The sequence below is a fragment of the Melozone crissalis genome, unplaced genomic scaffold (genome assembly GCF_028551555.1).
Source record: "Melozone crissalis strain CALT ecotype California unplaced genomic scaffold, PUWL_Pcris_2 ptg000018l_1, whole genome shotgun sequence".
NCBI lineage: Eukaryota > Metazoa > Chordata > Aves > Passeriformes > Passerellidae > Melozone > Melozone crissalis.
Genome location: NW_026535796.1, coordinates 25,869,243 through 25,886,957, shown reverse-complemented (window position 1 = coordinate 25,886,957; position 17,715 = coordinate 25,869,243). Strand labels below are relative to the sequence as shown.

The window sequence follows — 17,715 nt, the reverse complement described above, 5'->3', positions numbered from 1 at the left end:
ATAGAACACAATAGAAATGTTATAAAATAATTTATATTATATAACATGTGAAATTGTATTTTAATACCTGACACTGCCAGAATCTGCTTTCTTCAAATGCCAATTTTAAAGGAATGGAAATAAAATCATTAGTATCTTTCAAACAAATTTAAAAATGTCAAGTGCAAATAAGCAAGTATTAACAAAAATCCACATATGAATGCAAAAGAATGTAGATTCAGAAAATGGATTGTCTTAATTTTTTAAAATTTTGAAACCCTGGAAATATATTGTTTTTTAAAAACATGGTATGACTAACAAGTGTGAGTCTGGGTGCTCAGGCCTTGGAATTGTTAAAGACATGGAAAATAATTTTCTACTCTAGTGTCATATGCTACTAAGATGAAGTTTTTCATTTCATACAGATTGAACTAATTTTAGAACAGTTTTACTTTTTGAAAACATATTATATAATAAAGAATTTAGCAGCAGAGGGTATAGAAGTCCTCAGAAATTAGGTAATCACAGTAAAAAATAATTCTGCAATTTCAGATATTTATACTTTTAATTCTAATTATTGAGCAAGTTTTCTGAATAATCTTAAATTTTTCACAAATTATGATGCTTCAAAAATTCTAAAGGAGTTGTGCATCCTGATCTAGGAAGAGATATTCTCGAGAAACATCTATCTGTCTAGAGCTATACATAAAACCTGAATTTTCTCCTACTTCTTTATTTTTATATTGAGCTACTTCTAATACAACTCTGTATTTTGGAAAACAGTATTACTTTTAATTTAGTTCTAAACAAAAGAATTCTTATTACTTAGTTAATTCCATTCCATAGCAAACATGAGAGAATACTCCAGTGTAAAACATTTTCTGGTTTTTTTTTTGTTTAACTGTATTAAATTTCAAATTTGAATATGAATGCAAATTATTTCCAATGACTACAGTCCACCATTCTCATGCTGGCGCTTTTTTGCCTTATAAAAATTCTGCATTTCAGAAATAGTGAAAAAAAATTATATCCTATACACAACTTCCTAGCAAATAATTTTCTAATATGTATTACTTGATAAACCGTCTTTAGCCAGTTACTAATTTCTAATTGGTAAGCTTTATAAACTCATGGAATTGAACAGACAGCCTGGGAATTCTATGGAAATATTTGACTGTATGACTAATACAGTTTTCTATCACAATGCAAAAACTCCCCACATAAAACAGTCCCATGCCCATGGAGAGATTTTTCCTCTAAGCTCTCAGTTAAACAAGAAGCTCTGGGAGAATGGAATCAATGAAACTTGGGTCTACTGTGGGTCTGTACTTCAGCTAGTTCCCAGATGGATTCATTAATGTTTAATTAAGGGGTGAGTTCATGGTACAGCCTTGCTCTGCCTGGAAGGCTAATAGGGTCACTCTTGTCTATTTAGCCACGTATTTTTATTGAGATTTTAAGAGCTTAATATCTCAGGATCTCTAACCAATTTTGACCTTGTCACATTTAGTAAAAATTGGACAATGCATTAAAAATTATTGGCAGGGGAATAATCAAAAAGCAGTGTGATCACATGAGCCTTGTTTCTTTTATCTCTTCTTTAAATGAAAATATATCATATTTTTAACATGGAATTTGGCTATGCCGGTTTTTTTAGACAGTTTAAATACTGGTATAGACATCTTAAATCCTTTCAAAACAATCTTCAGAACACTTGCTGCCATGAGGTCTTAATCATCCTTCCCTGAAACAGTTCTCACAAGTTTATTTTCTTCTGCAGTGGTGCAAAAGTTTTTTTTTAACTAAGAAACCCACATCCAATGATGTGAATGTATAAATGTTCTTACAGCACAAAGAGTCACTGAGTAGTCTTGGAAAGCTTTTTAACAAATAAATATCCCACAAGTTACCAGGAATATAAATTGTCAATCTGTATATTAGGTATGCATCAAGAAAAAAATTAATGTTTACCATATAGAAATTGTTAAATATTAGATTCAGTATTTTTAATGTTATGAAAACATAATGAATTACAGACACTTGCACACACAGAGAGACACACAATACCAGCAGAACATGCTCAAGCAACACATTCAAGAAAGTGTTTATTATCATAGGTAATAAAAAACCTAGGAAATTATGTTTTCTTTTTAAAGTGATAATGCTGTCTATAAATGTGCCAGAACAAAGTGTTGAAGGTCATTTTACCAGAACATTAAAGCTAACCATGAAGAAAAAAAAAGTTATATTTATTTTCATAAATGTTTTTATTTCTTAAAATGTATGTTGCTTGGTATGATGCTTCTATTGTATTTTGTGAAAGAAGATTTTTAAACTAAACAAAAATTAGCTACCATACAAAAGAGTAATTTTTTAATTAAAACTAGGACTAACCCTAATCTTATTTTCCTTTTTTCTGGAGGCATTAATTCCAAAAGAAGAGTTAGCATTGCATTTTTCAATTTTATTCATTCAATTAAATTATTTGAAACTCCATTCTCTTAAAATGTAACCAAGACCTTAATCTCACATTCTCCCACACTTTGGTGATCCAGATAATAACTATTTTTTAAAGCATGGTAATACTCAGCACTAGAAAGATACATTTTCTAATTCTACTTTCTTTCTAATAAACACCTATAACATTGTGTTTTAATTCCAAGATTAATCTCTGACTATATGTATCTAAAGAGTTTACGGAACTGAACAATTAGTTCTAATCCTTTCAAACAGAACAAGGTTAAATCCAATCTTTTCTGTGTCTGGGAAAACTAACTATCCAGATTATCTGTAACTACAATCTCTTTTTGTAAGCAAAAGTAAAAATTTTGAAGATTGGCCCATTCTTATACCAAGGACCATATTTTTAAATAGTTGAATGATTATTGAAAGCCAATAAGAAGTAGGTCATCTCAAAAAAAAAAGAGTACTATTGAGGAAAAAAATTAATTGACAGTGAACCAACTGCTAATCTGTTGGGTAAAGCATGAATAATTATACAAATATAATTAAACTAATTTCAGAAAAGCTGTGTGAAATCTGTGGCCTGAAAAGTCTGAGGAGAGAAAATCCATAGCAAAGCCTCCTTCTGTGGAATGATAACAGTGATTTATGAAGCTCGAGTTATTTCTGCTGATTGAGCTCAGTCAAGATTGGTTTCACATGATCAGCTAAAGTACAGGAATCCGTGATGTGTCGTGGCCCCACACGTTTGAACACACCAGGACACGCTCTTCTAGGTGATCCAAACCTTGGGGGCGGGGGGTTAAAAGCGCTGCTTTGTTTCCCTGCATTTTCCCCTCATTAGGGTACACTCCTCTGCAAAGCTGGCCACTTCTGGTGGTCGGGAGCAAAGCCTCATTGTAAATGCACAGCAGGATAGTGGCAAAGCTGAGATTAATTCTCCATAGATTTATATAGACCTTTCTCACTGTTGATTGCTTGTACTGTTTCAAAGGTGCATACGTTGCCTTTTTTTATTGCTACTTACTGACTTTATTCCAGCATATGGTGGTTGGCGCCATGACACAAAGTGAACATTTTATACTAGAATTAAAGTGGATATTTGACAGTTTCTGTCAGAAAGTTCAGAGCAAAGAATTTGTGAGACAAGATTTATTGCATATTTTATATGGGACACATCTGTTTCTTTGCTATGTTTCTCTTTAAACAGAAAAATAGCAATGAAATTTCTTTAAGAAACAAAGGCTGTCAATAAAAAGCATGAACAGAAAAACTACATTATTGAGAATGAATTGAATCAGTTTGACCTTCTAAAAATGTGTTGCTTGTAAGTATGACAATCACTTTTCCCTTTTTGCTCAGCCCTATAGACTATAGATTTTCAAATAAACAGCTACCCATATTTGAGAGTAAATAAAATAAGAATGACAATCAAATTAAACCTAAGTATTGATATTGGATATTCACATTTAAAAGCAAGGTGAAATTATTAAGGTAGATTTTTCCTATTTTTTTAGAATCTCTAACTGCATTTTAATGATGCGAAATGTGTCAAATAAACACCCCTTTCTCTGAAAATGTCTTCTTAAACTATAGATTAATTATAAGGAGATATACAGCAAACTTACCCACATTTATCTATTAATATCACTAAATCTGACATAGTTTGGCCTCTGAAGTTTAATTTAGTCTTCTTAACACCTGAATCAAAACTGAATTTGAAGAACACCTAGTAGGATCTTGTTTAAGAAAAAAATTTGTATGCATTAAACAAGAAAGTAAAAATCTTTCAATAAAATTCTAAATTTTTAACCAACAGCAGTACTGTTTAGAAAGATTCATATTTAGTGCAAAACCCTAACACTCAGCTTGAGGAACATGATGTTTAAATAGGTAGAATTAAACAAGAACAAAAATGAAGAAAATATATTCCTCTCAAATCACATATGCTTTTATGAAAAGGCATGGGTGTCTTATTACTTCTAATTAAAGAGAACAACAATAGAAAAATTCCTTCTGGTGAAATACATAAATTCTAAACAAATAGTTATGGCAGTTAGTTAAAAATACTTTCTTAAACAAAAATATTGTAATTTCCTCTATGAAACAACAAATATTCGTCAAATTATTTCCTACTTACAATGCATTAATTCTTTTTTTTTAACTCAAAGATTTTCTAGAACTTCAATTTATGTAGGAAAATTTATCTAGATACTAGTTTGAAAAGCCTTTAATTTGAAATAAAATGTAAAAAAGAGGGAAACTTGGACCTGGAATATTTCTCCTTACCACAAATAAAATACAGGATATGAACATTTAAATGTATTTTGTTAGGATTCTTTTTAATGATGAAGAAACAAGAAACATCAAACTGCATTCAAATACATGGCACTGATATTTTTCTGAGCTTGTCTTCTCTGTGATAAACACTTAGAAGACTGTATTTAAAAATAGGATCTCTCTATTTCTAAATAAAAACCTACAAACCTACTATTCTCCTTATGGGGAGATCTTGGGAAAAGTAAAGCATATGTGACATATTAGTCAGGTCATTTGATTCATTCCTTGAAAGTACTCAGATACAACCATGATGAGAAAAATGAGAGTGTATATAAAAAAATAAATCTCAGCCTAATTTAAGACTGGGAAAATAACAAGAGTTATTGCTGCATCTACCTGATCTATTTTGGTGTTTTACAGCTTGCTTATTTTCTATTGACTCTATGCTGGGAACACAGAATTTTTCCCTGCAGTGTATGGAAATATTTTAATATGTATATGTTGATTCTCATATAAAAGGAAAGAAGAGGACATAAGTATTGGATAACAAGACCAGGGAATGTGAGTGCACCAGCTCAGCACATCACTGCAGACTTTGTGCTTGCTGTACATCCAGGCCTTTATTATTACCTCTGTGTTTATAAGATACCTCCTATCTCTTAGAAATGGCTTTTACTCAATAATTGTAGTCATAGTTAAAGCTTTATTTGACTTCCATTTTGATTTGATATTGTCTATTGAGCCCCACAAGCACTATTTCTGAGAAAGATAATTAACATGAATAATTTGCATCTAAATTCTTATGTTGTAATAAAACAGTCATAATAAGCTTAATTCCTCTTAGTTTTTGTCTCTGTTAGAACAAGAAAGTTTTAAAATTTAAATTAATTTAAAAAAATTTAAAAGTTAATAAATCATATGCAGGTGCAAGTAATAATATACATTGAAATTTGGTTCACTGTATCTATAACCACAGAATCTTCTTTACATCAAGTATTTAAAAGGGCAACTTACTTTAAAAAAAATTCAGAAATTTGGAAAGAAATTTTAAATCCTGAGAAAATTTACTTCATTCATGACGAAACCAAACCTGTATCAAATTCCATTACAATGAAAAATGACTGGAATTTAAAAGAAAGAACAGTCAAGGGAGAATAGTCAAAGTTCCCCTACCATTATTTCAAATAGACATCATAGAATTAGCTCTCCTCATTAAACCTGGAGATTCTCTGGTCTAGGAGCTGCCCAATTACATGTAAGGAAAGAATTCCTAAACCATAAAGCTTAATAATCTTTAACATATGCCCTATCCAATTCCACTTCAAGTCAATGGAGGGTCAAGCCCTTTGTGTAAAACTGAAGTTAAGGAAACACTCTGTAAGATTTACTGTACTGATAACTCCATAGATAATCAAATTAAACACATTTTATAGAGCAGTTTTTTCCTTTTAGCATGATACTTTTTAATGTTTGAAGATTTCTGCTTGGCCAGAGAAGATACCCTCTTGTGTCTAGTCAGGTATGCCTGCCTGTCCTGGGGCACCAGCAATCTCTGTAATACCACATTCTGTTCCAGAGATGGCAACACTTTGTGGAGAGACATTTCAGACTGTAAGACATTCCCAGGACTTCATACACATGCTTTGTACAAACAGTTATATCCTGAAGTCAGTTCAGAAGCTGAAGTACTTAAAAGCTATTTTTTGACATTTTCAAAATGGTTGACTTGGAACAACATGTAGATAGCTGAAAAATTCTGATGCTAAAAAGTCTGAATTGATTTATATGCCATGAAAGAAGTACTGTTCTAATCAATTTCATACATACATCTCTTAAGAGAAATTAAACTTCTGATTTCTCCACCTCAAGGTGTTCAAAAGCATGGTAAAGGCTCTTCACAGGGCAAAGGTAAATTTTTAAATATCTTGCCCTGGCATCTGAAGTATTTAGACACAGAAGCATCAGAGAAGTTACAGGAAGGGTTGAATGATGACCTGAAATCAGACCCTTTTTTTACATTTTGGAGAAGTCTGTCTTTAATCACAGCTGTAATCTCACAATACTGTATTATCCATATGGTTTTACTCTGTCATTCCTCTATTTTGAGAGCTTAGTAGCAACCTGGTGCTATGTCCTTTAACTAGTTTGAAATTTCTGATAACTGCCCTATGAACATTGTGATTAATATTTTTGCTCTCAAAACAATGGTCCATCCTGTTCAACAAGACTGCAGGCTTTACCTGTTCTTATTGCTTAAAAAGGAAATCAGAGCTCATGCCATAAAAGAATCTAACACAGAGAGCTTCAATTTCTTGATGAAATGTTCAGTATCTAGTATTTTTTATCAATCATGCTGGAAAGCATTAAAACAGGATATTCATGTGCTTGCACAGGTCCAAAAAATGACTGAGAAAAAGTATTAACATACCAAAATTACAGAAGTCTACAGAGAAATTCCACATAACTGCATACCAGATTAAGCATGCTACTGTCATAATCAGTTTGTATGATATGGTGCACTGAAGGGCTTTTCCAGGCTTAATGGTGTGAAATTACAGAGCACAGGGGACAAACACAAGGTAAGAGTGACCAGTGTGAGGTTAAGTGACTGGGGTCTCTTGAGACCAAGTGTGTTTGGGCCTTTCATTATTTAAGTGCATGAATCTCTTCTATCCAATCCTTTCCAATTCTTGGCTCTGTTACAGCTGTTTACATACATGGAAGATACTGCTTTCCTTGCAGCAGTATCTTCCATGTACGTAAACAGCTGCTCATAAGTTATATAATCTAAAGTAATGAATCAGTGAACATCTTCATTTCCTTCGACAAAGCTTTGACAAGATTTAAACTCTATCTGTTCAGATCTGACTTTGAATATCAGAACATGAAGACACAAAAGGAAAAAAAGATAAATAGGAGATCATGCAGGAGATTCCTAAGAGTATAGTGAAAAAAACCCAGCTGGACAAAAAGAAGAGCCTAATAGGCTCTCTATGCAAAGCCAGCATATATAACCTACAATCCTGTTTACCTCTAAGCCTATGATAAAGAGAATGGAAGAAATACAGTGGATTTTAACAGCAAATAGAGGTTGCAATGAGAATTTAAAGAGGATGTTGAACACCAGTTAGCTGATAGTGGTTATAGTAAAGGCATCAGTAATTCTAGGAATAGATTTTATAACTATCATATACATAATAATTTTGTATTAAATCAAGGGTATTAACACTAACATTCATTACGTCACTTAGCTGCTATTAATCCTTCTCTATCATGACATGCCAGTGACTTTGTAACAGCCATGGTAATTCAGTATACCATAATCAAATTGAAAGGAAGTTGGAAGGAACTGTTTTCTATAGGAGATTTTCTCCTTGTTTTCTAAGAGGAGATGACCATTGCATCTTCAATAACCAGTTTTTCTAAATTACATTCATAATACAAAATAATCTTCCAATCTGTGTTGTAAGAAGTGTTATAGTGAAACTGGCTATAGTAATTTGATGTACATCTGCTTCAAAAATAATAAATTGAAAGTTTCCTGAAAAGTCATAGCTGTAATTAACAGCAATTTTCAGGACTTTGATGTTGATAATTCTTCTGGTAGTGTGGGAGAAAATACTCACTTCAGAGCAAATTCTTGTTCTTTGAATCAGTTCATTGTCAATACTGCATTACTTAGGAGGCATATGGATGCAATCACATTCCAGGACAACTTATTTGGTGTCTTATGGACTGGGGCTATTGTCTAACTATATAATCTCAGAGTACCCAGCAGTAAGGTTCTGTGCTTTGCAGACTCATGCCAATTTATGCAAATCACTCTTTCATCTGTTTAAGTATGACAATCTTTTGAGTGATGAAAACAGTTATGTCTATCACAAAGTTTGAAAGATTAAAGTAATTCTGCTCCTGGCATATAAAACAGTGTTCCAGATCTGAACAAAAACTTTGCCTGGTCTGTAATGTCATTGCTGGGAAGCATAAAAAGTTTTAAGCAAACATTATCACTGCAAGGAAGTATGACATATTTTTCATGTTTGACACTGGACATAAATATCCTCCCACACTGTTTAATGTGAGAAATGCATATGTGTGGCAGAGATAATAAAACATCTCAGTGAAAACAAATGAAATGAAAAAGAAGTTACGATAAGTAGAACAGAAATAAAGCTTTGAAGTTAAAAGTCTTCATATCTGTACATTTTATTCACAAGAGGAAGAAGCAGTATTTGATATGCAGAGTGGATAGTCACACAATCTGGAAGAGTCTCGTACTTTGTAGGAATGGTTATCTGTTCAGAGATAAATTTTTTAGCTGAAAGAAGCAGCTTCATACTTGCAGGTAAGAAAAATCTGGTCAATTGTAAGATCCTTGCAAGTGCTATTGCTCTTCTGCTGTTGTTTACACATGGTATTTTAACAGACAGCTGTTACTGAAATGTAACAGTGTTCTTAAAAATGATTCTTGATTTTCTTACTTCACTTGTTCAGCATTAAAACATTCAAGAGCTTAACAAACAAAATGCAACACAAGCACCATAATCTGTAATCTGACATGTATTTTAGAGCAGAGGAATACGACACAAGTGGGAATACAAGTATGTGATAACTTCATATACAATTTTAGAATATTTCTATTTCTTTCTGTTAATGTTCTTGGAGAGAAAAGCTGTAATTTTATTGCAAAGAATCAAGAATTTAAAATAATTCCCAGAGGTTTCTGATATTTTGGGATGTCATTACAGACAAGCTTTACCAGGTAACTGCTTTGAGTAACAACTTAAAAGATAATCTCTGTATCTGTCTTAAAAACAATAGAATATTGTCACACTATGAAAGAAAATAAGTGACAATGCAATTTTCTTCCTAATCTTTGACTGTAGTAAGATGTATAAAGCTACGTCCTGATGATAGTAAGAGAGAAAAAACAAGTATTATTTTATCTTGGAAAAATGGTGCCTTGGAGTGTTCTTGACTTCTGATTCACTACTGCTAAATGACATTAACATCTTGCTTTATACTTCATAGACTGCTTTGAGAGAAAAGCAGCAATTTTGAGTGGAAAGACTTTTTATATAAATAAAAAATTAATATAAAACTATTATATTATCCTCCTACACCCAAAATATGTACAGGGCTATAAACTAATAAAAGGTTGCTTTTCCAGGGTTAATACAGTAGATGCTACTAGATGAGAAGATAATTCACCATGTATGAGCACCTAAATTCACCATGTATAGCACAAGAACAACATCTTGGAGAGAATATTTACATATTGAGGAACTAGTAGGAAATGATGAACAAGAAACTCAAAGTTGGCCAGCTGCCATCTTTTACCATAGACTCATAGAATGGTTTGGGTTGGATGGGACCCTAAAGGACATCTAGTTCCAACTCCGCTGCCATGGGCTGGTTGGAACAAGAAAACCAATTGCTCAGAGCCCCATCCAACCTGGCCTTGAACACTTCCAGGAATGGGGCAAATCACAGTTTCTCTGGGCAAATTGTTCCTGTGCCTCACTAACCTTACTGTGAAGAATTTCTCTTATTTTCTAATCTAAACCTACATTTTTTCAGTTTCAAGCTTCAGTTTCCCTTGTCCTATCTCTACATATCTTTGTGAAAAGTCCCTCTCCAGCTCTAGATTTAGATACTGGAAGGCAGATTTAGATGCTCTAAGGTGTCCCCAGAGCTTTCTGTTCTCCTGGCTGAACAGCCCCAACTCAGCTCCAGCCTTCATGGCCTTCTTAATAGAATTTATTTCTTATCTTCTTTCCCAATGGACTACCTCAATAATCCTCTGTGGTGCACATCAACAGGCAGACAAGGAAATGTGGCTCAAAATTCCTGTTCTGTACCAGAAATCCATTTGAAAGTGCATTGGACTGGATGCATGCCCAGGTAGCTACTGAAGCCTGGCTAAAATTATTAAGATGAAATCACTCAGCAGTTAAAAGTGGATTTGTGGACTGTTTCCATATGGTTGCTAAGCTTGTCTGAAAAACTCACTAGCTCCTGACATAATGCTGTGGTGACTAGTTTGGTCTACGACTGTTTTTCTATTGCAGTCCCATAGATAGCACAGTGTTGACCTTTTATGTAGTATACAACACACAGCAGTTGTAGCAAAGCAATTAATCTAACCAATGTTTCCCAAATGTTAGGCTAGAATTCTAAACATAGGACAATTTCTTTTTGTTTGGGATTAATCTCAATAGATGACTCTATTTTACAAATCACTCCCTTTCCATCTTGCTTGTTACCTTGGTCACATCAGTGTATCATGCACCTTTCCCAAACAGCTTTACTTTCCACTAGTAATGAAATTCAAAAATTGTTCTGTTTCGACATCAGACTACTCACTTCCCTGACTCTGGTCTAAATTAAATTAATTCCTGTAGTGGCAGAGTCTTCATCATCAAGATGCTTTATTCTTAGAGAAATGAAGAGAAGAAGATACACTTTTCCCACCCTAACTGCTACAAAGCATAAAGACTTCATTTTCACATTCCAGTTCATGAGGGAGGACTCCAAGCCCAGATTAAAGATTTTGCATGCTTTCTGACCCAGACCCAATGAAGAAGAATTTGGAAACATATTTTGCAAGATCCTGCATGAATGTGTGCTATTTATTTCTACATTTACTAGAATGGACAAACAAGATGAAATAGTCAGGTGGCAAAATAAGAAATAAATTTAATTAACATTAGTCACCTACTCCTGTATGTCATCTACTTTCTCATTTGTATTATTCTTGAGGGAATGCACAAGGAGAATAAGAAACACCATGGAAAACCCCAATAATAGCCCTTCCAGTGAGCTGAACAGTTAGAGTAACAAAAATCGTTTTTTCTCCTTTTCAAAATAGAGTCGTTTGCGTCTTTCTCATAGTCATCTAAGTATTCTGATTTCTTTTTGGTGAGAGATAGTTTCATATCAAAAGAGGAGTTTTCTTCTAAGAAATTCTGAGCAAGAATTTGATGAACTAAAGAGCATTCCAGACCACACAATAATTTCATACTTTCAAAGGCCTTCTTGCGTATCATGGCAATTTAAAAGGAAAATAAATATGAACATATTTTTAACCGCCCCACATGGTAATTTCAATGGAAATACAGTAAGTGAATACTAATTTATAATAATCAGTAGTTCTCCATACTGTAGGAAAACTAATATAATTGTTGCACATAATTAGATTTACTAAAGATTATTTCAACTTTGTGAATAATCTAAGCCTTTTCCAAAAAGCATAGGCATATCAAATACAGCTAGTGAAGCATTAAGACAGTTTACACAAGATGTCTTTAATGTGGGATTCACTAAGTACTTGACAAAGATTATCTTTCACTACAAAAACTAGCAAGAATCTTTATTTAACATTCTGTGTATCAGGAAAGAGGGGCACTCTCTGAAAAGGATATTAACCAACTGCTACCATCACATATAAAGTAGCTAAACTGGGAATAGAACCCAAAGCTTCTGGCACCTAATTCCCTGCTGAAGGCACTGGGCTACATTACATGCAGTTATACAAACCAGCACTGACATCAGCAGAAGTACAGTTTATCCCCTCTAGCATTTTAGAATGTCAGTCTCCATAACACTCTCAGTGTTTTTTGTTACAACACAGCAAGTATTAGATTTAATTGGTATTAATTATAATTAGGAAATGTAAACACTTCAGTATAAGCAAACCAGGATTTTTTTCCCCTGCAGTATTTCCAATTTCACATTGGCTAGAAATGATGGGAATTGCGCATGTGGGAAAAACCTCGATATCTATGAGTTCCAGCCCTATTTTCAAGCCACAAGTTTCAGAAAAGCATCTGAGTTTTGAATACTTGCTGTGAGCTGGCAGAAAGATAACAGACAATTTTTTCTTACGTTTGCTAAACCGGCCACAACTCTTTTTTAAACAAACAAAACTGAAAACAGATGCTTATTGGATGCTCAGTATTATCAGCTAATTTCAGAGAAGCAGCTGATTGCAGACACCTCTGACCTTGACATTTGTCCAACGCCTATTCTAGTGCCATTAATCAAGATGGATTTCTGTGTTATTTTTCCCTATCTTTAATGTGGAATTCTATAGGATTTCCATTCTAATGCCCCAGAAAGTACCATCCACCATTATAAAGATTCAAATCAATCAGGTAACTGACAGAAAAATAGAGTCAATCATTGTAGAATCTGACAACCTACTGAAAATTCATCTCAGAATAAGGTAGAATTAAGATGTCAAAAGATGAGAAGTAAATGATATAAAATTAGGTGTGTCTGATTAGATACCATAAAGCCTAACATAAAGCAAAAGAAGAACAAGAGAAAATGAGAAAAAGTGGACAAGTGAGTAATCCAGGTGGTTTTTCTCCTTCTAGTATACAAAAGAGCTCACTAAAAAAGTGTCCCAATAAACGTAACATATAGAACTTACTGTCCTAGGACAGCTGCAGGAATGTATTCTCTCTCTCTCTCTTTTTAAAAAAATATACATTATTCACACACATAAGGATAAAAATTTCTGTCACACTGACAAAGATAAATATACCTCACTTTTCACATCAATAGGCATAAACAGGGAAAATATTTAGAAGAGTATGTTTTTCTATTTGAAATGATAATGCACAATTCAACTGCAAATTTATCTAAAGCAGAACTAGTCTTCTTCCAATATCAACTGGGTACTTTTATAATATTCCACGCATAAGAAAGTGGAGTATGATAGAAAGGGTAGCTCAGTATTGCAGGAGAAACCAGGTACTGGGTTGTCTTCATTTTTTAAGACTGTGTTGATATGATTTGCTATTCCTTCTGCTGGCTTTGGCTGGTGTGGAGCTAACTTCACAGGAACTCCTATGGTGCTGTAAATTGGGTTTGTGACCAAAAGAGTGTTGATAACACATCCATGTTTTAGCTGTTGCCGTACAGTCCTGCACAGCTTTCAGGCCTTCTCTATTTCTAATGCTGATATACAGAAAGTAGGCTGGGGATGAACAAGAAGTTGGGAGGGGCCAAGCCAAATCAATCAAAGGGATAACTCATAGCACAGAACATCATGCTCAGAAATAAATTTGGGAAAAGAAGGAGGAAGCAAGGGAGAAATTCAGAGTTTTGATGCTTGTCTTCCTAAGTAGAGGTTATGTGTGATGAAACACTGCCTTCCTGGTAATGTGAAATTTAGAAATTTGTGTTCTAAATGGAACTTAGAAATACTGTGGCCAACAGGATTAGGGAAGTGATAAAACACACTGTACCTGGCACTGGTGAGGCCACACCTTGAAATCCATGTTCAGCTTTAGGCCCCTCACATAGGAGAGATCTTGAGGTGATAGAGTGTCCAGAGAAGGGCAGCGGAGCTGGGGAAAGGTCTGGAGCACAACTCCAACAAACAGCAGCTGAGGGAGCTGGGGGTGTTTAGCCTGGGGAAAGGGAAGCTTATCACCCTCGGCAACTCCCAGAGAGCACAGGGGGTCAGTCTCTTCTCTAGCGTAACAAGTGACAGGACAGATGTATCAGGGGAGGTTCACACTGGATGTTGGGAAAAATTTCTTCACTGAAAGGGTTATCAAGTACTGATCCAGGCTACCCAGGAGAGTAGTGGAATAACCATCCCTGGAAGAGTTCAAAAAGAGTGTAGATGTTGTGCATAGGGACATGGTTTACTGGCAGAACTGGCAATGGTAGGTTAATGGCTGGACTTGATAATTTTTAAGAAGTCTTTTCCAGCCTTAATGATCCTAAGAAATGGCTGAACACTTGTTCACTGATGGAAAGGAGTTGATTGAATTCCATATTTTGCATTGCTTGTTCACACAGCTTTTGCTTTCCCTATTAAATTGTCTGTATTTCAATTCACCAGTTTTCTTTCATTCAACCTTTCACCCTCTCCTTGTCGCCCCATGGAGGGGCAGCAAGCAAACAGCTGAGTGGTGCTAAGCTGCCAACTGCACAGACCATCAGAGTCCTTGTGAGATCCAGGGTGCAGCAAGAATTACAGAATCTGTGATACCATTGTGGAAGACACCATTTGGTCAGGGTCCTGGCAAGACTGGGCAAAATTGATTATTACAGTATTTTGGCAAGCTAGATCAAGAAGCACGCTGGAGATCATAATGGTTTGTAGAAATACAAACACACACGCACACACACACACACATATATATATATAAAATATATATATACACATATATTTAGTACTAATTCAATCTTGATATCATTGTTAAACTGTAAGCGAAAACTTCCAATTAAATGCATTAGAAAGACGATGAAACTGTCCTGCAGTGACATCAAGATTTCCATTACATTTTTTGTTTTAAAAATTCTGTGGCGAGGAATTTGCTGCTTAAATACTGTCCAAATACACTTGCACCATGGCCTGGGAGAATGGCAAAGGAGAATATCAGCTTATTTACCAGTACAATTTAACTGCTACTTTTGAAACAGCCTGTTTTCAATTGTCAAAGTATTTACACAAGACAGCCTAATGAAACAAAGTTATTAAAAAGACTTTAGAACAACCTACGTAAAAACGATTAAGCAAATTAATAAATTACTACAATAATCTGAATGATCACCAATATTCTGTCTGGATGAGCAGATTCAGGTAGTTTAACTGACTTCTCAGATAGAAAATTGTTAAATTGTGCACCATTTCTATGAGAAATACAATTAATTTCTCAACAATTCTAATATCTCTGTCAAAAATACAAGTTTTTTTTGTTTACCCAAGAAGATTGTACTCCTACGAGGAGAGGGGGGAAAATCTCTTCCTGCATATTTTTTCCACAACTGCAGAAGCAATGGTGCTGGCAGAAGCAGGTGATAGGGAACACAGTATGAGAAACAGGAAGGAGCAGGACTGTTGTTTTCAACAGCAACCTGCATTTACATTGTCTTCAGTTGAGCACCAAATTGCACCTTGGTTTTCACCCACTGCCTCCAGACTCTAACCTGGTAAATCACTTTTTTAATATTTATTTCTGTCTCACGCAAGACAAAAATCTTTAAATATGAATAAGTCAGTTCATAAGCCCACACTAGGGAGAAAAGATGACATGTATATATGTGGACTTTCTCTAAAAGAGTGTCTTTCACTCTTGTCTTTTTTAAGTCTTTGAAGCTTTATATTCCCTCTGATAAATTTCGTCTGTGATTAATATATTTTTCATTTTGCCTACAAATAATAATAAAGAACAAAGCACAAAATAACCAGTGGGAAATGGGTGAGATCAAGGGAGTGATTAGCTTTGACAAGTGATGTCCAAGATCTGTATAACATATATCAACATATATGAACATATATCAGGCCCATTAGGAACATAATCCACAGGAATTTTCAGAGGAAACAGATATTTAATGCAGCTTACATTACACATAACTTTATAAACCACTACACTATTCGGCAGTAAGATTTTTTTTCAGATGTGGTTACCTTTCTGAAAGAATTCCTCTAATTTCTCCTTGAAGGGCTGGAGATGTTCTTCAGAAGACTCTCTGCAAACTAACTTCATCTGCTTTTCAGAGGCTACAAAAAGATGAGACATATTTATGACAGAAGAAATGTACCAAAAGTAAATTTCAGCACCATAGGAGCCTACCTCTAAATACTCACCTGAATTTACTTTAGAGGTTATAAATAAGCGCTAAGAAATACAAATACTAGTCAAGCATGCTAAATAAAAAATTTTACATATGTTTAAAGAGTAGAATTTGTCTTTAGTAAGGAATTTGTTCTAAAACTCCTGCAGTGTGCTAGGGCTTGCTAATAACACAGCTTGCCTCACACACTAATTCTAGATGGTATATTTAAAGCTTTAAAGTCTGTTTCTGTGGTGAGTGGAGGATCCTTTGTATCTGAATTGATTTTAATCAATCAATGTCAGGCATCCCATACTCAACCATTTTTCATGAAACAGATGCAGAAATTCAGCATTACTTGAGTATTCCATCCCCAGACCATGATACCAATTAGTTGAAGTATGTAAGAAAGTGAACTCAAATATAAGTGCCATTTGTTTACTATTTAATCTATCTGCTATTTTAAGAACCAATGCCATGCCAATTTCTGAAAAACTTAATTTCATTTGCCAATGAATTTTAACAGGCCTAGAATTTCTAATAAACTTAGTGCATTGCAGTGTTCCACATTAAAGATGACAGGAGGCAGAAATCAAAATGAAATTACTTTCCATTTAGCAACTGAATTTATAAACCGCTACAAGATTTTTCTTCTACAATTTTTCATTTCCAAGAAGCAATACTTAGAAGGAAACTTATTTTGAAGTTAAACCAAAGACTTACAGTTTGACTGCATGAACTGTATTCACACCATATTGCTACCACCATTAAACAAAATTTAATGTAAAACTGTCGGAATGGAAGTTGAGCCTGTGTGATTACAATGTCCCATTATTTAAATTTGCAATGTAGTGTAAAAAGTCAAGGGAAGGTTGAAAATAGATGCATTTTACTGTGCAAGTAGTATTGTGCTTATAAACCCTTGGACCACCAGGACATACTGAAAACCATCACAGATTTTCAATTAATTGAGAGCAGAAATACATTTGGTCAATTCTTATAGCAAAATACCGATTCCCACCCAAGACTATATTTTAATTTAGCAACCCTCCACAACTCAAACTGCAGGTTGTGTAAAATGGCCTGGGCTACAGTCTAAGTTTATCTTTAATCTGTGGTCTTTTATCCGGTAGCACATGACAAACCTTTCAAATGATTCAGAGCAGAGTTAATGGATATTTGTTTGTATGCCAGAAAGTAGGCAGAATGGAGTGGTGATTTAAACACATCATATTCCATCTTTTAAATACACAATGAAAAGCTTCTTTCTGAAAAAATGTCTTTCTGAAATTCTGAGGAATCTGAAGGAATTCTGAGGAAGCTGACAGCTATCACACCATACATACAATTCTCCTCTTACCATTCCAAAATAATCATTTGAGAAAATGAAAAACCTGTTTCAGCATTACTGAG

At 34.2% G+C, this 17,715-nt stretch overlaps 1 protein-coding gene across 4 annotated transcripts in view; it reads right to left on the bottom strand.

The window, feature by feature from the left end:
- The window catches only part of FMN1 (formin 1), a 167,751-nt gene that overhangs the window by 19,456 nt on the left and 130,580 nt on the right, over positions 1–17,715 (bottom strand). For all 4 annotated transcript variants that reach the window (XM_054275276.1, XM_054275279.1, XM_054275278.1 and 1 more), the window contains one exon: positions 16,157–16,249. In XM_054275276.1, the coding sequence (XP_054131251.1) occupies positions 16,157–16,249 (93 nt within the window). The remainder of the gene's footprint in view (positions 1–16,156; positions 16,250–17,715) is intronic.